Source organism: Sorex araneus, chromosome 1 (assembly GCF_027595985.1).
Source record: "Sorex araneus isolate mSorAra2 chromosome 1, mSorAra2.pri, whole genome shotgun sequence".
Taxonomy (NCBI): Eukaryota; Metazoa; Chordata; class Mammalia; order Eulipotyphla; family Soricidae; genus Sorex; species Sorex araneus.
Window position 1 is genome coordinate 318,565,137 of NC_073302.1, and position 25,945 is coordinate 318,591,081.

The following is a 25,945-nucleotide window of genomic DNA, read 5'->3' on the forward strand; positions in this document are numbered from 1 at the left end:
TTCCTATTTTTCTAGCACTTGCCAAGGCAGAAGGGTGCGATCAGATCTGGCAGGGGCTGCTTCCTCCAGGCACAAGACTAGAAATTTTTTCTTCAAGTTTATACTCCACAGGGAGATAAGGTGAAGCCTCTAAGGCCTGGAGGCGGAGTCCTGCATTTTCTCCCTGGCATCGAGAGGACCGAGGACCCTCTGAGAACTGCCAAGAGCAACTCCTGACCACTGGCTGTGGCCCACAAACAAACAAACAAAATTATACTCTGTTAAAAAAGAACAATATCTTTAAAAAAGCACAATAGAGGGGTCCAGCCATATGATATCATGGCCAAAGTATGATTCAGACCCAATGAAGATCAGCGGTTTCCAGGGGCTAAGGCGAGGAGGGAGGGATGGATGGACGGCGTATAGAGATGCTTAGGGGAGTAAAACAATTCTGTAACATACTGCCATAGGAAACGCACAATAGAATGCACTGGCCAAAGTGCACAGAAGCTTGTAACACAGAGTGGACCCGACCGCAATGGAGGAACTTCCGTTATCCTTGATGCATCAGCACTGGCCAGAAAATCATCCTCTACAAGGCAGCCACATTCACTTCAAAATAAATTGCTCTGAGCCCCCCACCCTCCCGTGACATGGCTTGGCGAGTTTGTCTCGCAACTTTGTGTGAGACTTCTCCCCCTGCCCATGGGTCCAAGAGCTCGTGCTGGTCGGGCACATGTGCTCGAAAGCTTCCCCCGTGAGGTGCACCCACCCTGAGAATGAGCTGAGAAGCATTAGTACTGGCCGGAGAGGCCCCTGGAGCAGAAAACCCACCTCTTTGTAGGAAAGCCATTCGTAGGGCTTGTCTGGTTTCCGAGAGCCCAAGCAAGGGCCGTTATCTGAAGGAGACAAAAAAATAAAAATAAAAAAGAGAGAGAGACAAAAGCAAAGAATGGGCTTAACATGCATCAACAGTCCCAGATTCTAGTCCCAGATTCTCCCATCAAATCTCAGTACCAACTGAGGAGTGTCCGTTGGTCTTCAGAAATAGGCAGCCACCACCACATGAAAGCTTGCAACTATCTCATGGTGATTCAATAAAATTAAAAAAAGAAAGAAAGAAAGAAAGAAAGAAAGAAAGAAAGAAAGAAAGAAAGAAAGAAAGAAAGAAAGAAAGAAAGAAAGAGGCAGCCACCTAAGAAAGGATTTCTCCAAGTCCTGGATCTGGATTCTTGTTCACGTGTTTATTTCTGCCTGGCCCCCAACCTCCATGGGTCAGCAAGGGGGGGGGGGATCAAGAGAAAGAAGATGCAAACACGTGGGTGCATTTCTGGTACCCCCTGTCCCCAGCCCCCAAGACTACCAGAAGTGGCCCCTACTACAAGATTGACTCCAGAAAAGTCCTAAAATATTAGCAGGGTGTTATAGTTCAGTGACAGAATGCCTCAGCTGGGTGAGGCTCTGGGCTGGTTTGATCCTCAGTCCTGGAAATCATAACAATAAATAAGGGGGGGGGGAAAGTAAGGGAAAAGCAAATAAAACTTTGTTTGGTTTTCGTTATTTGGGGGAGGGCCATGCCCGGTGGTGATCAAGGGTTACCCCTGGCTCTGCTCTCAGGGATCACTCCTGGTGGGGCTCAGGGGGCCAAGTGTGGTGTGGGGGGTGTCAAACCCGGCTTAGCTGTGTACAAGGCAAGTGTCCAACCTACTGTTTTTATCTCTTTGGCCCACAAGTAAAACTTTCATGACACTCAAAAATGTGAACTGTCTGCCATAGAGACTGGGATGAAGTGGGGGGAATATTAGGGACATTGGTGGTGGAAAGTGTGCACTGGTGGAGGATGGGTGTTCAATCATAGTATGGCTGAATCTCAAACATGAAAACTTTGTAACTGTATCTCACGATGATTCAAAAAAAATTTTTTAATGTGAATTTTTCTCAATGCTCTTTTGGTTTTAAATAGTTGCTGTGTAGTAGAGTGATCTTGGTGTGGGGATGTCAGAAGTGGGTTCCTGCAGTATTTCTAAAGAGGTTTCTTGTATTCTTATTCTTGGTTAGGGGAGGGCCCACCTGGCAGTTCCCAGGGCTTACTCCTGGCTTTGTGCTCAGAAATCACTTCTGGCTGGCTCAGGGGACTGTATATGGTGCCGGGGGGGGGGGGTGTGTGGAACCTGGGTCAACTGCAGCAAGGCAAGTGCCTTATCTGCTGGGCTCTCTGTTTAGCCCCAGAGGCATCCTCAGAATATACAAAAAGGAAAAGCTAAACTACTTGTAAGGTTTTTTTTTTTTTTCCCTGGGGAGGCACTGGTGGTTCTGCTGATAGAAGGTTGGCTGTGGTGTGTGCCAGCAGTGTGTTGTGTGTCCACACACCTGGCTGTGGTGATGAGTTGAGGCCGTGGCAATGTGCTGGTTATCGAACGCTTGACTGTGCCACTGGGGATCACAATGGCAGTGCGCCGGGGTCACGGCTGGCATGTGAGGTTGTGCTGGGGATCGACCTGGGAGCACTCCTCTGTGGAGCTCCTTTGGAGACCCGGGACAATGTGAGTGAGTGTTCAAATTCTGACGAGCAAAAGTATCAAGAATCATTCTATGTAATTCAAATTATACAGGGGAAGTCTTTTTTGCAGAGGAAAAAAAATGAAGAAAAGATGTAGAAATGGGGGAAAACAGGGGCATTTGTGAAAGCCAAGGTTGAAAAAAAAAAAATCACACCAGGATGTGACCTGACTCCAATTTGGATCCCACATAAGCAAGCATGCAAGCACGGAGAGCCGCCAGGAATGACTCACCATAGGTCTAGCCTGGCAATAAGTACAACTCTCCACTGAGAGTTAGAAGTACAGAAATTTCTTTCTCTAGGTGACTCCCAAGCTAACGCTCTAATGGCCACTCAGGAGTCTCACTGAGGCAGCTTCCCCAGAGACGAGGTTCTCTCTCCAGACCCGTTTCATGCATGGGGCCAGAAGTGTCAAGCTGCTGAAAAACACACACGAGCCGGAGGACACTACTCAGCTCTTTCCTTTCTGAAGAGCAGGAGCTGACAGGCCTCACATGTGGCTGACCCCCGTCTGATTCCCGGTACCAAGTGGCCTCAGAGCACCACCCAGGTGGTCCCTGCCACGTGCTGATTTGCGCACTGCATCTTTGGGCCCTTTTATTGAACCATTGGCCTGACCGGCCTCCCAGTAAAAAAATAAGAAAAACAATTTTCTAAAAGGAACAGGAATTGACAAATAATAGCAGGGTTCTCCCTCAGACCCGCTGCCTGTTTCTGTCAGGACAGTTTTATTGGCCCTCGGCCATGCTTGTTCATTTGCATGTTATCAAGACGCACAGCCGCACCTGATAACCGAGCTGGATGGGCCCCAGGGGCCCCAATGTTTACTATCTGGACTTCGACAGAAACGCTCGTGGATGACAGTTTTGGCATGGGGGTGGCTAACCACCAGAGTGCTTGCAATACACTAGAGTCAGACTCCAGTGTCTTCGTGTGACTGGACAGACATAGGACCCGAGTTTCAGCATTTTTAAAAAACTCCCTTCAATGTTCAGACCTAAATTTGGGCTGGGGGTACCTGGGGGGAGTCTCATGGTAGTGGGTCTGCCTTGAATGTGTGAGGTCCTGGGTTCAATCTCAGGACAGCCCTCCACCCCCCCACCCCCCCACACAAACACATCCCAACTGATTTTTAATTTAATTTCCCTAAAGCACTTAAAATAAAAACTCAAAAACCTTTATTTCTCAAACAGACTAAGTGATCAAACAAAAAGCAAAGGTTGTGTAACTTGTCTGAAGCCCAGGAGATAGTTACTGTATTATTAGACAAACCCCCTGTTCTGCAAGCATTGGAAATACTTATATGCATTGATATGTATGTTTGCTTTGTACTAGTGGTGATATGTGTATATATACAATGAGAGTGCATATATATAAGTACCATACATGTATGTAGATGAGCAACAAGATGACAGTGATATAGTGATATATATCTATATACACTGATCATAAATACACATATGAATAATATTTTTACCGTAGCACTGTCGCACTGTCGTCCCATTGTTCATCTATTTGCTCGAGCGGGCACCAGTAATGTCTCCATTGTGAGACTTGTTGTTAATGTTTTTGGCATATCCAATACGCCACGGGGAGTTTGCCAGGCTCTGCAGTGTGGGTGAGATACTCTCGGTAGCTTGCCAGGCTCTCCAAGAGGGACAGAGGAATCAAACCCGGGTCAACCGTGTATAAGGCAAACACCCTACCCGCTGTAAAATATATGCAGACATCTAAAGGAAACATGTTCTTGTGGCATTATGTTAGGACGCTTGTATGGACATTTATACTCATAGGGAAACCCTGACACAAACTAAAGAAGCCCTCCACTGACAGACAGGCATGCTTGCTTTTTCCCTGGGAGTGGGCCATGGGCTGAGCCTGCTCCAGGAATAGTGGGGCGAACATGCAGATGGAGCAATGGCAACTGGCCAGGCTCGTGTCCAGATGGGTCCATCCCCAGGGACATTTGAGCTACAGTGTATGGCCATGGAGGGTGCATTAGAGGCTCCTGATTAGGATCCAGTTAGCAGAAGCAGAAACGAAAGCTGACCCAAAGGTGAAGAAAGGAACCCAGGCACAGCCTCCCTGGTCCTGTGCACAGAGAGAGGAAGGGGATCCCACACAGATGAAGAGGCTCTGGGACAAAGCCAAGGGTGGAGAAAGTGAGAGGCAGAAGGCGCCATCCCCTCTGCTGAGGACACGAGAAGGAGCACGTGCTGGGTGTTGGACATGGCGTCAGGACCCAGAGGAGAGAGGAGTGCATGCTTCCGTAAACGTCCCTGCTCCCCAAAACACCCCAGAGCCCAGGAGGGTTTGGCAGGAAAGGTCAAGTGCAACAGGAACCTTCTAAGAAATGCCAGGGTCCACCAGGCCCCTGAGGTTGGGGGCAGGAGAGAAGAGAAAAAATGAGTCAGAGAGGTTGGGACAAAGGTGTAGGGGGAGGGGAGCAGCAAAGGTGCAGGCTGGACACTGAGTCCAGTAAGGAGGCCAAGGAGACAGTGAGCACAGGCTTCTTCAGCACCCCTCCCCCACCCCCATGGCACACGGCGTCTCGGAGGCAACAGGGCTCTCATGGGGGGTCAGCCTGGCTGGCTTGAAACACAGGGCAACGGATCTGCAAACGTGTTGGACTGGGCCTGTTTGGCAGGACAGGCCATGCTCACTAATGTGCCCACCCACGTGTGAGTCTGCAGGGCACGCCAGGATCAGCCATCAGGGCTGGCATCTTTTGCAACCTTGCCCGGAGAAGCGAAAGAACTGCGAGAAGGTGCCTTTCTGCAGGCAAACAGCTGCTTACTTGACACCAGTATGCCTCTCTGGAAACCTTCGTACAGCGTCCTGACGTCATCGTAAAAGTACACCAGGGGCTCGTCGCTGGAGAGGAGAGCGGACCGCCGTGCACCTTCGCCTCCCTGTGGGAAGAGACGCACAGACAGACAGACAAACAGACAGGTGCATGAGAAGGAGTCGCTCAAAATCAAGAAGCACGTGGCTGACCCCTGTTGGATCCCTGGTGCCACATGTGGTGCCCCTGAGCCCACCCAGGAGGGATCTGTAAGGACAGAGCTGGAAGCAGACCCTGAGCACCGCCAGGTATGACCCCCCAATCAAAATAAATATTTAAAATGCTCAATGAAACAGAAACCATGAAATCCAAGCTGCAATCACTGAAAGTTCATATTTTGCCTGTCAAGCTGATAGGCAGAGACAGGGAGGGGGTGGAGGGGGAGGGACACTGGGGGAGGAAAGTTGACACTGGTGGTAGAACTGGTGTCAAAATATTGTATGCCTAAAACTCAACTATCAAGAACTTTGTAAATCACAGTTCTTTAATAATAATAATAATAACAATAACAATAAAGCCCTTCAAACAGTACAGATGAAAATGTGCCCATGTCGGGCTGGAGGGTGCTTGACCTGAATGCGTCCAACCTGGGGTTCAATCCCCGGCATCCCATATGGTCTCCCCGAGCACTGCCAGGAGTGATTCCAGAGTGCAGAGGTCTTGCCAGGCAGAGCTGGAGGTCAGCCAGAACAGACCCTGGGGTCCTCGAGCCAAGGCAGCATGGGTGCGGGGAAAACTTGCTGCTTCTGCACCTGTGGCCATGCCACCAGCTCACTCGCATTCCACCAAGTCAATTGCAGTCCTTGGGACATCACCCCCACCTTTTCATTTCCTCACACGACAGTCTGTTAGGAACTTGGGCGCCCCCCATAGCTCCTGGCAGTCTCAGACCGGCTACAAAAGTCTGACTTGCAGCCAGCCTGCAGAGGTGTGCAGACGTGAGGCGGACTGAGTAGCTCTGGGGGAGACTCTTCCCCTGGGCTGGCCCGGAGAGGAGCTGGCTAAGTGGCAGGGCGCCGCTCCCCAGGGTAGCCAAAGTCACCTGCAGAGGCAGGAGTCCCCAGGGCCAGGGAGATACCTTGGTCTAAGGGTTTTGCATGCAGGATGTCCTGGGTTCGAACCCTAGCACATCATGGTTCCTCTGAGCACTGACAGGAGCAAGCCCTGAACACAGAGCTGGCTTTGCCCCTCACCCCGCCCCCTCGCAAAAAGAAAAGAAAACAAAACAAGACCAAACCCCAAACACTGAGAGGCAGGGATGGAGCCCATGAGAGGCTGTGGTGTTAGGGTGGGAGAGGTCCAGGCCTCAGGGAACCCTAAGCATTTTCTGGAGCCCGGGAAATAAAGGCCTGTGCATCTACAAGGCTTCATTCCAGAGCGGGCCTTTCTGGGGGCACCATGGTGGGGGAAGACTCGGCACAGGGAATGGGACCATGGCACGGGACACTGGAGCGTGCGAGAGCGAGAGCTATTCGGAAGCAGGAGAGCATGGTGCTGGTCTAAAGCTGGCAGGACGGAGGGAGGCAGTTAGTGATAAGGGTCAGAGGACTGTGTCCCAGTGAGAATCCTCACAGGGACACTATTTGGCGATGACAGCCAGTCAGGGCTACATGGATTCTGGCTGGTGTTTGTTTTGAGAGGGGGTTGCGGTTCTTGCTTTGTTTTTGAACTAGAAGTTTCCACCCCTCCTCCCACACTGTCTTTCCTTCCCCCAACTAAGTTGTCATTTATATACTTAAACCACTTTTGGTGTATGCCCTTTTTTTCCCTTTCTTTTTTTTTTTCTTTTGGAGAGGGTGCTCAGGGCTTACTCTGGACTCTGTGCTCAGGAGCACTCCTGGAAGTCTTGGGAGGAATCTATGGGGTGTTGGGGATTGAACTTGGGTAAGCCAGATGCAAGGTGAGTACCCTACCTGCTGTACTTTCTGGCCCCCAGTTAAGCAGGAGTTGGGGTGTTTATCCTACACAAGGCTTGATTTGATCTGCTCCACCACCAGGAGTAACCCCTGAGCACAGAGCTAGGAAGAGTCCCTGAGCATCACTAGACATTACACACACACACACACACACACACACACACACACACACACACACACACACACCCCAATTTAATATTTAATGATCTATAGAAGCATAGCAGGGTGAAAACTGCCTAGTCCACGTTATCAGTCCCGGGACAGATACCATCATTCATCTGTATGAATGGCAGCAGTCTCTCTGATCTTGAAGGAAACCTGCCAATACCCGCAGCCGTGACTCCAAATCCCATTCCGCACACATGCCACTTTCCAGAGACAATCTGGAAATCAACCTCCCTTTTGTCTTGAGCATGATTATTCATGGCCGAGTCTGCTTCCTCTTTTGTAAAATGGGGGAACCACGTGCCCATGTCCAGGGCTATTTTTAGTTGGACAAGAACATCCCTGTTCAACATTACTCAGACTCCCTGTCAGATGCCCTCACCACAACGTCAGTCGTTCTTGGTGACCGATTGTCTCTACACCAGCAAGTGCACAGCCGGAAGCGCTCAGTAGCAGCACTCCAGGGGGCTTACGAGAAGGAAGAGGGAGGGGCTTTCTTGATCCAGATTGGTTGCCTTCCACTTTACATCTGATGCAATGTGAGAAAGACAGAAGATGAAAGACTGAGAGAAGCTAAGGGGAGTCAGGTGACCAGAGTCGGCCGCAGTCACCTGCCTCAGGATGCAGCCCACCACTGCGCTGCGTGCATGGCTCACAGTGCAGATGACCTGGAGGGTCGGGCTGGGCATACCGCCCTGTGGACACACATTCATCCATGCTGCTTTCCAGAGGTATCTCTGCAAAAGCAATTCCGCTCTACCCAAACATCAGAGCATCCTGCTGAATAGGCTCTGGTGCAGTCAGAGGAAAGATGGCAACTCAGCGAGGAGACAGAATTTGTTTGGAAAGAGTAGAAGGTTCACTTGTGCCTCTGGCACCATATAGGCTCATTAACTGGCCATGACCCAGAGATTCAAAAATAAATCTCCAAAGAGATCAACAAGCTGCAGAGATGCTTCGGGACCCCAAAGTCACCATGCTGTTAAAAAACTCGAGCTATATCACCCCATTCAAAGTTTTAGGATTCCTGGAGTGACGTGTCATACTCTACATAACTGATATAACAGCTGTAGCACACAGCATTGGGTGGGATGTAAAGTAGAAGGCAACCAACCTCGATTAAGAAAATATTAACACACCAGGCCTAACCTGTAACAACATGTTAGTAATCCCTTGTACAAGGGCTTAATGGCTCCAGGATGAGACACAACAATCTTCACACACTTTCTTCTCAGAAAACCTTTCCTGGTCATTTTTAGTGACTTATTCATAACAGATAATATAAAATAAATCATTTCGGGCCTGCTATTGGGGCAGGCTTGGGTGGTGATTGGGAAAATTGGAAATAATGGTGGTGGAAAAGTACAATGGTGGTGAGATTGATGTCGGAATATTAAATAGTCACACCTTCATAAAAATAAAAAATAAAAAAACTCAAAGAGAAACATCTTTTTGGGAGGGATTGCTTTTTATTTTTAAGGTTCCAGACTCTGGAGGGAGGACAGCATGGGGGACTGGGCCTGGTCTCCAGGCCCTGGAGAGGACATCGAAGAGACAGGACCAGTGACACTGCACATGGGTAAATGAAAGACACCCAGACATCGGGGCAGGGCCTGGAACCATCTGCTTAAACTGACCCAAACACTCCATGTTTATGGTTTTTGTTTTTTTGCCACATCTGGCAGTGATCAGGGCTTACTCCTGGCTCTGCTCTCAGGGATCACTCCTGTTGGAACCATACAGGGTGCCAGGGATTGAATCTAGGTTGGCTTCATGCAAGGCAAGCACCCTACCCACCGTCTTATATAAGGCTCCGGCCGGCTTCAACAGCTGGAGTTTTTAATGTGAATCTTTCCTATGTCACTCCAGGGCCCATAGACTCAGGAACAAAACCAGGTTTGCACTGACGGTCTGAGAAACGAGCTCAAGTTTTTCCTGTGGCGCAGTAACCAGATCTCTTCCAGACTGTCCAATTACCAGTGCCTATTTAGAGCAGGGCAGTTCAAGGCTAGTGTTTTAAAAAATTAATTAATTTTTGCTTCATTAATGTCTTCGAGTCACACCCAATGGTGCTCAGAACTTAGTCCTGGTGGTGTTCAGAGTATGTGAATTTGGTGCTATGTCTCTGACCCTAAAGTCTACATCTAACACCAACTTTCAGCTAAGCCTTTTGGCTAATTTGGGGGTGGTACATAATCTTCAGAATACCTGAGCGAGGGGCCAGAGTGATAGTACAGTGGAGAGGGTGTTTGCTTTGCACTCGGCCAAATCAGGTTTGATCCCTGGCATCCCATATGGTCTCCCGAGCACCACCAGGAGTTATTCCTGAGTGTAAAGCCAGGAGTAACCCCTGAGCTTTGCTGGGTGTGACCCAAAAACCAAAGGGGGGGGAAGAAAAAACAGAATGTTGAGAAACTTGAAGGCAAAACAGCCAAATACTTGGGGGGTGAGGAAGGGAGTTAATTAAATATATCCCCCTCAAAGCCATTGTCTAGACAAAGTGGCCTGAGGACAAGGTATCTGTTATTATTCTAATTAGCAATGAGAATAATTAGCAACAGTTTGAAGATGAAGCAGTGAAGGCGCTGTGTGACCCCAAGCACTAATTTTCGGCACAGTGACACTGACAATTCCACCATCACGAACTGTTGCAGAAGCAACATTTCAAGTGAAGAGACTGAGTGATGTGGGAGGGTTGGGGCGGGCCGGCAAGCCCCTGGCTTTGGGATTTCAGGTTGGATCCCCGCTCCCCTGCTTTCGGAACATTTATGGTGCACACCACCCCCCCCCCTTCCCCGAATGCAAATGCTATGGTGAAGTCACTGGGTATGAGAGGTCACGGCTGCAGGGGTGAGCACTTGCATGTGGAGTGCAGGGACAGTTGGCACTAAGTGCCAGAGCTCAAAGTGATAACATTCAGCCATCGCAGAAACGGGGGTGAGTGAGTGTGAGTGGCTGTTTCAGGTCCCTGTGGTTCATTCTTTTTTTTTTTTTTTTAAGATTTGTTTTATTGGATCACTGTGAGATAGACACTTACAAATCCGATCATGATTAGGTTTCAGTCATACAGCGTTCCAACACCCATCCTCCACCAGTGTACATTTCCCGACACCAGTGTCCCCAGGTTCCCTCCCATCACTCTCACCCCCCACCCCTCACCTCTTAAAAGCCTCTATCGCAGGCGCTTTTCTTTCTCTGTTTCTGTTTCTGTCTCTCTGTCTCTGTCTCTGTCCTCTCTTGGGCATTGTGGTTTGTAATACAGATGCTCAATGATCATCGTGTATATCCCTTTACCTACTTTTAACACTCAGTTCTTGTCCAGCATGATCCTTCCCAGCTAGTACTATCATACTGGTCTCTTCTCTATCTCTGCAACGGCCCCCCCGCCCCCCGCAACACTTGTGGTAGATTCCAACCACGGACTCACGGACTAGTCCTTCTAGCCCTGTTCTCCTTGGCCTTGGCTATTAGTTTTCTACTCTATATTTTTATATCCCACAAATGAATGCAGTCATTCTATGTTTGTCCCTCTCCCTCTGACTCATTTTACTCAGCATGACACTCTCCATGTCCATCCATTTAGAGACAAATTTCCTAACTTCATTTTTCCTAATAACTGTGTTGCATTCCGTTGTGTAGATGTGCCACAAGTGAAATAATCCCTCCAACCTGGCCTTTATGGGGGTGGAAGTGGGAATTTCTGTTGGGAAATGGGGAGAGCTGAGCTGCTAGGCCAATCCATTGGGCAGGACATGGACCATGAAGATGGAGCTGGTGGGGAGATGGGTCCCTCCTATTTTCTTTTCTGGCCACACTGGTTTCAGCTTAAGAAATAATGCTCAAAGGGGGCTGGAACGATAGCACAGCGGGGAGGGTGTTTGCCTTGCATGCGGCCGAACTGGGTTCAATTCCCAGCATCCCATATGGTCCCCTGAGCACCAGGAGTAATTCCTGAGAGCAAGGCCAGGAGTAACCCCTGTGCATTGCCGGGTGTGACCCAAAAAGAAAAAAAAAAGAAAAGAAATAAGTCTCGTGAGTCACACTCACCACAGTCGATCAGTGGTCACAAATCTAAGTGGGTCCTTGTCATACGGGCTGGATGAGGAAATCAAAGCTCAAGTTCCTCTTAGAGGCAGGAAGGGCAGGAAGGACACAAACCTATTATTCAAGCCTGGAACTCCCCCGTGCCAGGGCCTCTTCCACCACACTGAAATCAACACTCACTTCCCACTTAGCAGGACCACCGCCTTGGTGATGAGTTTCAGGAAGCAGCGAAACCAAAATCAGATCTACAAAGGAGATGCTGCAGGTAGCCAGGCCCTCGGGGGCCAGCCCACACCCCTCCTTAGGGGGACATGGGAGGAACTGAGGTGGGCAAAGACATGCTGGAGCCCAAACGGGGAAGGCAGGAACCTGCGGGAGAGGAGCAAGTCCAGCCAGAACAAAAGGCCAGTAACACGGAAAAGAAGGCCAAAGTCCTTTCCCCGGGACAAATCGGAGCAAAGGACCCGCGTCAGCAGTTAGCAATGTATGTATGTATGCACCCAGCGTTGCAGAATTGAGTGGGGGCACTCCATTCCCAGGGCAGGGAGTGTGATTCCTCTCTTCACTGTGGGACTCTTCTCTCTCTGGACAGTTTAAGCTCTCTCTGGTTTCTCCCTGCCCCACACCGTGCTTTTTTTTTTTTTAAATAAATATTTTTGTCCTTCACTCCGTCTTCCGAAGTTCCTTTCTGTCAGGAGAGGCCACGGAATCTGGGAAATCTGGGTGGGTTCGGGAGTGATTCTCCTTTCCCTGCACAGAGCGAAACCTCTCTTCAGACTCGGAAGCATGGTTTCTGGACAAAACTGGGGGGGCCAGTCGGGAGCACAGACCGAGTACATGTCCAGTGCAGACTCAGAATGGCCTCTGTAGGCTGGCAGAACCCCGGTGTCCACGCGGGCAGGAGTTCCTGGATATTAGTCCTGACACTGGCCTGGTCGTGTAGAGCCAAACAGGTGTCTCACCTCTATGACTCCCCACACCCTGCAGGCAACACACACACACACACACACATGCACACCTACACACACATACACATGCTTATACACATGCATGCACACAGATACACAGGTACACACATACACACATACACAGGTACACACTCACCCATGCATGTACATACATACATGCACACATACATACACACATGCACACACTCACACACATGCACATACATATACACACTCAGGCTTACACACATACATGCACATATACACATGCTCACACATGCACACACACATGCACACACATATACACACTCACACCTGCACGCACACATACACACTCACACACACCTGCACACACATACACATACTCACACACATGCACACAGAAAAACACACGCACGCACACATGCATGCACACAGTGCAAGTGTGAAGTGTGTGAATTGTGTGTGTGGGGGGGGACCCTGAAAAGTGCCAGTTCTCCCAGGGCCTCCCACATGCTGGGCAAGTGTGCAACCTCTGACCACACCCCCAGCTCTCCTTTCTGTCCATCCATTCAACTGCACGCACTGTTCTTTTACCACCAAGGTCACTGGGAAACACCAGGCCAATAGGAATACAGATGAGGACCTCGAGGGTAAATGGCAAATACCTGAAAGCTAATGCCTGGAAAAGTCAGGACTGTCAGGATCACAGACAAACAGGAAGCCAGCGCCAACACTCAGAACGGTCCTCCAAAGCCTAGACCAGACCTTCAGGTCACTACTCTGGTTTGCCAGTGATGAGAATCGTCGATAGTTGTGTGCGTTTGCAAGTGATGGTGGGAGTGACTAGATTATTCCCGGTACCCCTCCACCATAGTGTTCACCTGCTTCCCCCCCCCCTTAGCTCTGGGTTGTCAGTCTCAATTCCCCTTTTCACTACTGGCTTTGCCAGGGCAGAAACTCCTTCTGGGGCAGACCCACGGGCTGTGACCCATCCATCCCAGAACCCTCTGTTCTGTGCTAGCTTGGGCTTATTTGGGCTTACTACCACCTTTTGTGTGGTGGGAACAGGCATCTCAAGCAATGCTCAGGAGGCCGGCAGCCACTCCCAGTATTACTTGGTGAACCAGGCCAACGATTTTATGCTTGGACCCTGCAATGCACAATGGCTGGAACCTGGTGGTACTGCAGGCCGCAAGGGCTGTGCCCTGGGTGTAGGACTGTGTCAGAAGTTTCCATGGCTAGACTCAGTGGTGCTTGGGCCTGTGCAGTGCTGGGAATCCAACCTCGTGTCTCACACATGCAGAGCATGTGCCTCTGACACCTATGCTCTCTCTCCCTGACCCTCATTCCTCAAGTTCTAACTCAGTGACATTGAATCCTGTTTCACTCAAATAAAGTCCCCCTACTCAGAGCTGGTAGAGGTCATTCAAGTCCAAAAGGGCATTGTTACAAATCTTTGGGGTGTGTGTTCATGTGTGTGTTTGTGTATGTGTGTGCATGTACACACACATACCCATGCACAGACATTTAGCTTGTATAATTGATAAACAACACTAAGTTATTTAGAGTGTGGAATGTGATTTGTTTTGCTATACCAGATGTCAATGAATTTCTCTCTCACCAGGTAATGAAGATATCAATGCTGCACATAATTATCTTTTCTTCTATTTTCTGGGCAAGGTACAACACTTCTACTCTCAACAAACGGCAGTGATAAATAGTTGCTATCAGGTCACCATGTTATACGTTACATCCTCAGAAAGGATCTTCTATCTCTATGAGTTCAACATTTCCCCACACCTCACGTTGCTGTTCTTTCCTTCTTTCCAACGTTATTACTCCCATCGATTAGCACTTGCTGTATCTCCATAAATCTCCTGTCTTTATAAAACTGTTGTCAGTGACCCACTCTCTGCTGTTGCAGAAATTGAAGTCAGTTTGCTCATAGATCTTTACACACATCCCTGTATTTAAAATGCATCATTCCTCCAGTCTCCAGGAAATCCCAACCCCGTATCCATCTCCATATGCTCTCGAGCTGGGGTCTCAGGATGCTGCTTCTGGTTGCAGTGTGCAGTAAGCTGGGAAGTCTGAGGCTGGTTCTGGGAGGCTGTGGCCTTGAGGATTCTGAACTGGAAACTGCTTTTCTCAGAGGATTGTCTCCATAGATTGCATAAGGAACATTTAGTTTGCTTCTATAGCAAGTCCTTGAAGCATGAGCCATCCAGCCCCCCTATCACTCAAAACACGAAGGAGGCAACCAGGACTGTACGCGGTGCTGCTTGGGCCAAAACCTGGGGCTTGGGCAGGCATTCCATCCCCCTTAAATAATCTTCCCAACCTCAGAACCACCTTTCGCTGTTATTTTTTGGTTTTGGGGCCACACCAGGGATGTACTCAGGGATCACTTCTGCTAGAGCTGGCAGAACCAGCAATGGAACTTGGATTGGCTGCATGCAAGGTGCTTATTTCTCCAGTCCCTTTAGAAATCAAAATGGCTTTTTTTTTTTTTTTGGAGGGAGGGGGCAGAGAGATGGTTGGTTTGCACACCAGCGATTCTTGGCTTACTCTTGACTCTGTGCTCAGAAATCACTCCTGATGGTTCTCACAGGACCATATGTGGTGGCAAGGATTGGACCCAGGTCAGAGGCATGCAAGGCGAGAGCCTTACCTATTGTAGTCTCTGTGCAGCCCAAACCTTCTCACTTTATAATCTCGAAAGCCAGTGACTCAGATGTCTCTTAGCTTCAGGACAGCCAAGGGTAGGACATGGCTTGGGCAGTGCCTCTGGCAGGGTGGTCTATACCTGCCTCTTCTTTCCCTCTGTGGTGAACACCACGAACAGCTCCTTGGGTACTGCAGGACTCTGTGTGACTATACTCTGGGGAACTCCTCTCTCTGACTTATGGAGAACGGGCTCCAAAGGGCCGTGTCCTCCCTGTCCTCAGAGGATTTGAGGACGGGGCCAACCTGAGGCAAGCTCCTAGCTAAATACACAGCATGTGGGTCCCAACCTATGAGGGCTTCGGATTCCACCTTTCCTGAATGGCGTGGGTGCAGTTGGCACAGAAAACGGTCGTCCAACTTGGAGAAACACAGAGTTCTCCTCAGAGTACGGGCTCTGCTTTTTCAGGCTAAGAGCCCACAGATGCCGCCCTGCCATCAAACAGAGGTCCAGCAGTAGGTGCCACAGGCTGCAGATGACCTGGTCCAGTTCTCAGCAGCAACTTACTGAGACATAAGTTATTCCTTATGTACATCTGCGCAGTGTACGATGACTACATGTGAACCTCTTTTCTCTGTAATAGAGACTTTATGGATGAGGAAGCCAGAGGCAAAGATGTTTTATGAAACCTGGCAAAATAGGTGTAAAAAACGCCCCCGGAGTCCTGGTATTCTTAAAATGAATTCTTACAAAGGCTAAGGACTCAGAAGTGTGAAAAAAAGTCATTTTTTGGGGGGTCACACCTGGCTATGCACAGGGGTTACTCCTGACCTTACACTCAGGAATTACTCCTGGCGGTGCTCAGGGGACCATATGGGATGCTGGGAATCAAACTCGATTGGCCGCGTGCAAAGCAAACGCCCTACCTACTGTGCTATTGCTCCAGCCCCCCCCCCAAAAAAAAGTCATTTTTTTTTCTTTTTAAACTGGCTATAACTGAATCAGGGAACTGGTATTTATTGATTTATTATTTATTTTTGGGTTTGGGACCACACCCGGCGGTACTCAGGGCTTACTCCTACCTCTGCACTCATATGGGGTGCTGGGGATGGAACTCAGGTCGGCCACACTCAAGGCAAAAGTCCTAGACACTGTATTATAGCTCCCCCACCCCCATCTTGTATTAAAAAAAAAAAAAACCCAGAAAAATAACTTGGGATTTTCAATCAAGTCTTTGTAATCCAAGAGTACATATCAAAGACCTTATCAAATTGAGCGGGTAAGCCAACTCAATGGCTGTATGGCATTGCCCATGAATGGGGGAGCCCCCCACTGACTCCTCCTCCCACCCCTGCAACAACCACCAGGTTCTCATTTACATCACACAGTGGCAGGCTGCCTCAGCCCCTTGAATACTGGTAGGTGAAACCCCACCAGCACCACCGTCTGTTGTGACCCATCCTTGTCACACTGAGCTCTCGGACCACAGACCAGGAAGGCAGAAACTCATCAGAAAGCAGGCGTTGCTGGTCCTACGCAACTGCACAGCTCTAAGACTCCTCCCTGGGCCTTCCTCCACCCCACTGTCTGACCCTATCACCAACCTACCTGCAGAATCTGCCCTTTCTCATCTTGTCTGTCCCTGTTCCTCCCCCACCCCACCAATCCCATCAGTCTCTCAGACACATTAACTGGCCTGAGGCACACACCCCTCACACTCGCGCGCACGCACACACACACACACACACACACACACACACACACACACACACACACACACACACACCCCAAGACCTGATTCTGGGTTTACGAGTGACTGTCAACAATTCCTGGGGCTTTATCTGGAAGATCTCGACTTTCTTCATGGTCTTGTTCCTTCCTTCCCCCAGGGTCCCCTAGAATTATAGGCATCAGACAGTTCCCACCGGCCCTGAAGGCAGCAAAACAGAGCTCTAGATTTTCCACTAACACAGGCTCGAATTTCACCTCAATGGATGCAGTTTTCTGGTGTATAAGAGAAGAAAACAGTCACTGGGCATTAACTGCGGGCCCCCAGACAACCACGGTGCAGCTATGTGGTGTCTTAGCCACACAGAGTTGGGGGTCGTGCCAGTCTGTGTCATGCCCCTTCGCCTCGTGGTCCCACCTGCTATGCCCTGATCAGCCCTTGTGGGTTTCAGGCCACCTTTGCCAGGAAATAAAGAACAGTGGGGACGGGTTGGGAGCAGAAGGGCAAGGGATGGAGCTTGTGAAAGGGAGGAGATGCACCCGAAGCCCTGGCCCGTGTGATGCAGGTGGGAGCAGCAGCCAGAGGCCTGAGGACACAGGACACAGATGCCTCTGGAGGCTCACAGGGGGTTCAGACAGGCCCCATGGCATCTGGTTCCGGCTCTGGCGCGGTCCCACGCCACTGCTTAAGCCTGCAGCACCTCTTCTATGTAGCAGAAGGTCTGAGTGCTAATGCCCTTTCCTACTCTTGTGTTTTACTTGTTTTCCCTCCTTCTCTGCCTCCCTTTTGCTGCTGCTGCTTCTGCTCTTGTGTGTACCGTGGTCGTGTGTCTGATGTGTTGCTTGCCAGGTGTCCCGTTGCTCTCACCGATGAACTTGCTGGGGGTCACGTTCCTATCTGCTGGACTCCCCTACACCTGACAGTGTCTGAGATCGGAAGCTCGGCCCTGGGGTCAGGTGTCCCACAGCAGAGCTGCTGGGACTATGCTCGGCGCATGTGGGCAGCACTGGGAGTCAAACTCAGGGTCTCAGGCTTGTAAGGCAGGTGTTTTACGCCATGCATGCATCCCCTGGACCGTGCTCTGGTATTAAAGGCAACCTTAGAAACCAGGCTTGCTCACTCCTGTCCATGTTCTCCTTCCACATGTATCTAGCTTGCTCGTCTGTGTCTCTGCCTGCTCTCCAAGCTCTTGATCTTTCCTGAATGCGTATTTCTTTTCCTTTTCCCATCATCTCTCTAAGTAACTTTCATCCAATAAAAACTATCTTGCTTCACAAGAGAAAGAAAGAAAGAAAGAAATCTTCAAAGCTGCAACTTATAAAGAATCGCTGCTGCTCTTTCCTACAAAGAATGCCTGTGGCTGTGTCTTTCGCTCATTTTTTTTTTTAAAAGCAGGGTAGCAGCTGTGAGGTAATGAGGAAGCCAATCCCCAATGTCAAACTCCTCTCACTTAACATCTAAGTAGCACTGATTGGATGAAGAGGGAGAAAAACTGTGTGTCAAACTGGTGGGGGGGAGGCCCCCCCGCCCCCGGCAACAAGGAAGGTTGGCAAAATGGTGCTGGCTTTCAAAACAGGAAGGGAGTGGCAATATTTCCAGCTGGCCATCAGCTCCCACAGCAGGGCCAGTTCCATTCACTCTTGATTAAAACTTAATGAAATGGATTAAGTTTCTCTTTCTGCCACAGCAGCTCATCTGATGATACTAGCTATATAAGACCATCTATAATTACCAAGCATCATAATGCGAAAGCTAATGCTAAATGCAGTATTTTTAGTTCTTTTTTAGAAATGCAAATCAAATTTAGCCTCTTTTCCCTGCAAATTTTGAAAATCACAGCTAAATCTATTTAAAAAAAAATCAGGAAGCATGTGTGTGTGCATGTGCATGTGTGTATGTGTGTGATTATAGCCATTTTCTTCTTGCTTATCTGCAGTTTTAAATTGTTCTACAGAGAACCTGTATGATTATTTTAACAAGGTTCGATGGCTTTATGCTAAGCCAAAACTTCAAAATCACATCCTAGGTGCTTCCACAATTTCTCATAAAATGATGATTAGGCAGTGTTTAACAGTTGCTGTTAAATTATGAATACCTGAAAGCTACTCTTGCCAAGTTCTCTTTTCACAGTGATGGCAACTGCTACTAAGATACATCCTGTTCCCTGCCAGGAGGGAAGTGATGCACCAAACCTCACACCTATTAGAAAACATTAAATTCTACTCATTATCGGTATGTGATTAGCTGAGAGGCAATAGTAAGTTTTCTTTGCCTTCTAAATAAAGCACCAAGTCAACCTCCCTCAGCCATCACTCATTCTATTTTTACATTTGGGCATGAATTAGACTGACATACCTTTTAGATATCTGAAGAGTTTCATATGAACAAATCCAAGGGATGATTTTAAACAAAACCGAGAGCTACAACTCCCGAGGTAACCCACTGCTCTGAACCGGGCTCCGGCTGGGTCTGCACTTCTCTCCGCAGCCTCCAGCCTAGGGAAGAAGCCCTGTCCCAAAGCAGTAGACGAGCAGCGTGTGCACGGCCCAGTACTGTCTGTCAACGTGATGCACTGTAGCACTGTGGCACTGTCGTCCCATTGTTCATCGATTTGCTCGAGCGGGCACCAGTAATGTCTCCATTGTGAAACTTGTTACTGTTTTTGGCATATTGAATACTTCACGGGTAGCTTGCCAGGCTCTGCCATGCAGGCAGGATACTCTCGGTAGCTTGCCGGGCTCTCCAAGAGGGATGGAGGAATTGAACCCAGGTCGGCCGTGTGCAAGGCAAACACCCTACGCGCTGTGCTATCGCTCCAGTCTGTCAATGTGATAAAAGAATTAAATTCCAGAACATCTCTCTGGCTGGGCCCTGAGAGACAGCCAGGCAGGCGAGGTACTTGCTCTGCATTGTGGCCTGACCAGGTTTGATCCCTGACATGGCATATGGTTCCCTGAGCCCTGCCAGGAGTGATCCCTGAACACAAAGCCCTGAGCACAGCTGGGTGTAACCCCAAAACAAAACAACAATAAAAACTATTGCTTAGTGGTGGGGTGGGGTGGCTGGAGGGAGCAAGAACGCATACAGCAAAGAGTGGGTAAAGGGGCCCTGCACCAGCGAGAATGGGCTTCTTCCTCCGTTCGGCCTTGGAAAGATTCCAGAGCAACCTTGAAAAGATATTTTGGAGGCAACAAAAGCGGAGCAGGAGCAGAGAACAGGCGTCTTCCGTTTAGTCTTGGCCACTCCTGCTGGTGCTGCTGAGGGCTTGCTCCTGGTGCCGCGCTCAAGGGTCACTTCTCGCAGTGCTCAGTGGATGATGTGGTTGCTGGGGATTGAACCTGCATTGGCCTCATGCGAGGCAACTGCCTTTTCTCGATGACACCCTCTCCCAAAAGGGTCTTTGGGTCTGTGTGCTGTCCCTGTAGAGGCCTCGCTGTGGAACGCAGGTAATGGTAATGATTCTCATGACATTGACCTTGTCCCGAGCTAAGCACAAGCCCGCCATGAGAGCCATGGCACTCGACCTCACACCTCAGAGGCCTCTTGGATGTCTGGGTTTCTTTTCCGTCCCATGCTGGAACTCTGCATCCACATCGTCCTGGTCAGTTCTGCGCCTGGCTGTCACTACGTGCAATCGCAGAATCCCCTTCAACAGCTGGGGAGAATCCCAAATATCAGCTTGGCCTGCAGTGACCACCACTTTCCCTGCTGGACCAGGACCCTCAGGAGAGCAGGGCTGAAGGTCTCACTTCCCATCTCCCGGAGTCCACAGGGCCCACGCTAACATCTTTCTTGGGAAAGAAGCCCCCGTGTGACATCTGGGATGAGTTTTCTTGTGACAATGGGTACACGCCACCGACACTCCCTGCCTGTGTCTCTGCCTGCCTCTCAGCCTTCACCTCCGTTTAGTATCCCTGCCAAACTTCTGTTTGCTGCATGCATTTCAGCTTACAAAGTGTCCTTGGCAAGCAGACATTGGACTATGATCTTATTTTCCCTTTCAATTTTTCCTTTTTATTTTTTATTTTTAAAAAAGTTGTTCATACTAAAGTCTCAGACATACAACACCAATCCCACCATGAGTGTCACTTAGGCCCTCCACCAAGGTCCCCAGGTCCCCTCCCACCCTCCAGCCTGCTTCCTGGCTAGCCTCCTTCTTTTTCATTTGCTTGTTGTGTTTTGGATCTCTTGCTTTCAGTGGTGCAGACTCTGCAATTGAGACATTTCCCTATACCACCCTCTCTACACCATGGGTGTGTGTGAGGCCCCGATCCCTGCTCTCCCCCTCCACCCGCCATCTTCATCTTATGTCCCCCCTTCGTTTTTCTCCTTCCCTTCCTTTTCATTTCTGTCATCAAGGGACCCAGGTTGGCCCCCTTCTGATGACTTGCATAATATCATAGTCCACAGGGCTGAACGAACCTGGGGAGGGAAAGGCAGAGAGCGAGCACAGCCCCACTCACCCTGCAACCCTGACTTACCGCCACCTCCACTGACTGCATGGAGAGGTCGCAGGGCGGCTTCACGGGCTTGGGTCTGGTGGCATACCAGAAAGTGGTGAACGCTGCGAAGGCCCCGAAGCCCATGAGTGTATGCGAGGGGACAGTGCGGATGTACTGCCGGAAGTCCATCAGGTCTGGCATTCGGAAATACCGCAGGAGCTCGTTGGCTTGCATGGTGGGGGGCTGGTGCTTCCTTAGGTCAAGTTCTGTCAGGAGAGAGAAATACACGTGTTCCTGAGAGGCCCCCATCATGGTCAGCCCTCTAACCCTGTCACTGGCCGGCCCCTGCAGGCGTTAAACCCACAGGCTGGGCCTTTCCCTGGCTGTCAGATTCCACTTGTCGAGGGACACTTTGAGAATTCATTTGACTTCTCTTCCTCACTCATCTTGTGTGACATTCTCATGAGCCACATCTAAGAACCAAGGGAGAATTTCTTGTCATAAAAGGCTCCAGCAAGTGGTCTAAATTGCCGTCTGGTTCCCTGGTATGCTGTTTCTATTCTCTTCCACCGAGTCAAATATACTCACTGTCCACTCCCCGGGTTAATGAGAGTAAGAGTGAAGGAGCAGGAACAAGCACACATAACAAGGGCGCACCCTCCCCATTTCACCCCAAGAATACTCAAAACAAGCTCACCCGACCAGTGAAACAGACCAATCTAAATTTCAGGGTGCTTTTCACTGTCCCCACACTCTACAGCATATAAGAAAGCAACAATATAAATGCAAGGAAACCTAGAAACTGGTTGCTCTGATTAAAAATTTTTTTCTCTTCTATAACTTAATTAAGCTATTATAGCCAAATGGGCTGCAGTGATAGCACAGCGGGTAGGGCGTTTGCCTTGCATGCGGCCAACCTGGGTTTGATTCCTCCACCCCTCTTAGAGAACTTGGCAAGCTACCGAGAGTATCTCGTCCACATGGCAGAGCCTGGCAAGCTACCCATGGTGTATTTGATATGCCAAAAACAGTAACAAGTCTCACGATGGAGACACATTACTGGTGCCTGCTCAAGCAAATCGTTGAGCAACAGGATGACAGTGACAGTGATTATAGCCAACTAATAATACAAAATCAGTATACAGAGACATTAACACAACCATAACTTATCTAGAGAGATAAGGTAGAGTCATTAAAAGAAGGTGTACGACAGTATATAAAAAGCCCAGATTCTTGCTGTGTTTCATTTTAAAAATTGAAATTGAAAAAAAATAAAAAAAGAAGAAGAAGCCCAGATTCTAGAGCCAGATCCTGCCTCACCAGCTTATTAGCTGGCCAATTTGGGATACATCACCTCACTTCTGTGTCCCTGTTTCCTCATCAAAAGTGGCTAAACAAATAGTATCCGACTTTAGGCATTTAATAACGGATGAACTTACAGAGTTTAGGATTAACAAGGAACAGAAAGTACTCTCATAAATGCCAAGTCCTATTCTTTTTTTCCTTGACTAATACTCTGATTTGTCAAGGATACAGGGCTGACCTGTCCTGTAAGAACAGTCAGTACAAAGGCCCTACAAATTGATGTTTGATGACATGGCACTGACAAATAAGTTCAAAGAGCCAAAATAAGCGGAAGACAATCAGACGAATAACCCAGCGCACAACTAAAGCCTCCGCTACAATTTACAGACATTGTCCACAGAGAAAAGAACCATAGTACAACTGGACTGCTCCTGACTGGAAAATCATCAACGAGAAACCTGCTGCCCAAATATGTCATTAATAGGAAAGGGAAAGAGACAGCGGCCATAGTCAGAACACCTTCTCCCCTGAACTCCCGGCCACATAACAAGTGTCCACTTTTTAACTCTCTAAGCTCAGCCGGGGATAGTAAGTTATTTTCTCCCTATTCTTTGTAACAGTGAGGTCGCTAGACAGGAAATATTTTACTTCCCTAAAATACCAGTCCCCCTTTCAGTTTAATTCTCTCCCCCTGCATGCAAAGATGTATTTTTACAGGAGAACAGAGAATCAGGTGTTTTCACTGGTCATCTAGGCTATAGGAGCCACAGTCACTTATCTGCTCCACTCATGCTGTCTTGGATTAAGCAGGTCTGTGTTTGTGTATGAAGGGACACACGGGCACGAGCACACACACACACATACACACATACATGCACATGCAGACACAGAGACACACACATGCATATACACACATCTGCTCAGAGACAGACACATACACATGTGCACGTGCACACACACACACACACACACACACACAATTTCCAGGTTTAGTGTGACAACAAAGAATCTCAGGTCCTAATTCCAGGGGAAAAGCGCCCGCGCTTACAGAGCCACTCACCATGGGAGCCACGGCCGGCTGACTGCGGTGACACACCGCCCGCAGAGGCTGCAAAGGCGGGTTTGGAATAGCTCAGCCTCAGCCGGCGCTTACCCGGCCTGCCAAGGTCTCTCCGGGCATCAGTCACATGCCGGGTCCTGCGCTCCTGCCCACTGGGCTAAAGGTAACTAGCAGACAAAATCCAGACTTGACTTCCCAGGAGAGCCGAGGGTGGAGGATGGGCCAATGAGCATCGGGGAGCACATCACCCCACTGCTCCACCCATGGGCAGGGACGGCGCCCGGCAGTGTGTCTGCCAGTGCCAGTTCGGAAAACACACACTGTCTTCTTTTCCCCCCCGCCACTTGGTTTCCCAGTCAGGAGACACAATGGGCGGATTTTGAAATGAACCACCGACCTTCGGAAGCTGGGTGGCAAGTCGCCCCTTCACGACATGACAGAGCAAGAAAGAAACCGGCTGTCGGGAGAGCACACATGCAGTGGGTTCATTCCAGCTGGGTTCACAGGAATGCAGAGGCTCCTGTCATTTCACATAGCTGGGCCTCTTGTGCATGTGTGTGTGTTGGGGGGGGGGGTGGCTGTGTGTGTGCCAGGACCTGTGGAGTGGTAGGCCGGACAGGGCTACTGGCCTGGCCCGGGCTCTCACCTAACCAACTCCGTGGAGCATGCCAGAGGTGCAGGACTTCTGGGTTCCAGCCACCCAGCCCTACGGAGCAGGCAGGCAGGGCTGCGGGGAGGGAGGCATGCGCCGGGAGGGAAGCCTGAGCAAACCAACTGAGTCCCGGGTCCCACTGGCACTGGGCGTTGATGCAGATTTCATCAACGGCATCCAGACTCGATCGAGGTAAAGCCAGCTTATGGACTGACACGCAGCAAACCTGCTTTTCCTGCAAATCACTCCCTCTCCTAGCTGCCTTCATTACTCCCACACGGCTAGGAGCGTGCAGCTCCCCACCCCGCAGACACACCCCTGTCCCCTTCTCCTCTCCCCACGGCCCCTGCAGCAAATGCCATCAAACCTGCTCGTGGGAATGCACAGGCCTTGTTCGGCAGACTTGCAGCCCATGGCGAGAAGCAAAGCAGCTCCTGCCGGAATGACAAGAGTCATAAACGGGGGATGCATTTTTGTCTATTTTAAGCATCAGCAGGGGTCAAGCTGCAGACACCACTGTGCTAAGAAATCAATCTATTTCTTGAAAGCAAAAAGCCAGGAAGGGTGGTGGCGGGGGGGAGTCTTTTTTAACTTCAAAAAATTTCAGATTAAGTAGCGTTTTATTAGATAAAATGAGAACATTTTATTAGATACTAATCTGCAATGAGAAGGGTGTAAATCCTGCCAAATTCTTATTTGGAGTGCAGATAACGACAAGCTACCTAGGTTAATCCGAGCCTCTTAACTGGTAGTCAGCTAACAAGCTGTAGAACAACTTCCTAAGCAAACTGGACAATACTGTTCATAGGAGAGTGAGTCTCTGCAGAAAAGAGCTAAGAAAACACCTCATTTCCACCACAGAAAGAGCAGCTCTAAAACACCAATCTCAGAACTCCTCCCTCCCCTACTCCACTGAATTGCTGTTAAGAAAAAGGTAGTCAGGGATATGTATTTATTTTGGTTTGGGGGTCACGGCCTACAGTGTTCAGGGCTTACCCCTGGCTCTGCCTTGAGGGATCACTCCTGGCCGTGCTCAGAGGTGCATGTGTGATGCCTGGGCTCTCACCCAGGCCATCTGCACGCAAGGCAAGAGCCCTCCCTACCCGCTGGACTACTGCTCCAGCCTCTACTTAGAGATATTTAGAAATAGAGGCAAACCTATCCTTCAAGAAATTGAGCTACAAAAAAAAAACAGAGCCTTTACGGAAAAAGAAGAAAACTGACTCCGAGGCTTGGTGGAAACCAAGGGTGAGCAGAGGGAGGAGAAGGGGGCTGGTGGGAGAATTGGGTAAAGGGTCTTTTGGGGGCAACGGAGAGTACTGGGATGCTGGTGGTGGGCACAAGAGGTCTGACTGGTAAAGACAACTCGTCAGGAACTAATGAATTTTAGAAATAAAACTATTTCCCAGGGCGCTGTAATCTGTGGGTGGTGTGGACATGAGGACAGTGTTGGTTTTCAAGGCAACAGACTTTTGCGGGGTTGAGGGGAACAGGTTTATCTCTAAAGAGAATAGCCTTTAAATATTGCAGCAACACGTAAACACCCCAAATTAAACTAAATCAGCAAGTTTCTAAGAAGTGGGCTGGAGAGATAGCATATGGCTTAAAACACTTGTCTTACACACAGCAGGTTCAACCACCAGCACTACATATG

General features: G+C 49.4%; 1 protein-coding gene across 3 annotated transcripts in view; it reads right to left on the bottom strand.

The window, feature by feature from the left end:
- ACSL1 (acyl-CoA synthetase long chain family member 1) overlaps positions 1 to 25,945 on the bottom strand; it is a 73,810-nt gene that overhangs the window by 30,330 nt on the left and 17,535 nt on the right. For 2 of the 3 annotated variants that reach the window (XM_012933160.2, XM_004610359.2), the window contains exons 2-4: positions 21,314 to 21,540; positions 5,337 to 5,451; positions 814 to 878 (exon numbers count right to left, since the gene is read on the bottom strand). In XM_012933160.2, coding sequence (XP_012788614.1) covers positions 814 to 878; positions 5,337 to 5,451; positions 21,314 to 21,508 — 375 coding nt within the window. In that variant the 5' untranslated portion in view covers positions 21,509 to 21,540. Of the gene's footprint in view, positions 1 to 813; positions 879 to 5,336; positions 5,452 to 21,313; positions 21,541 to 23,639; positions 23,774 to 25,945 lie in introns of those variants that run through there. The other variant, XM_055136173.1, reaches the window with a different exon arrangement.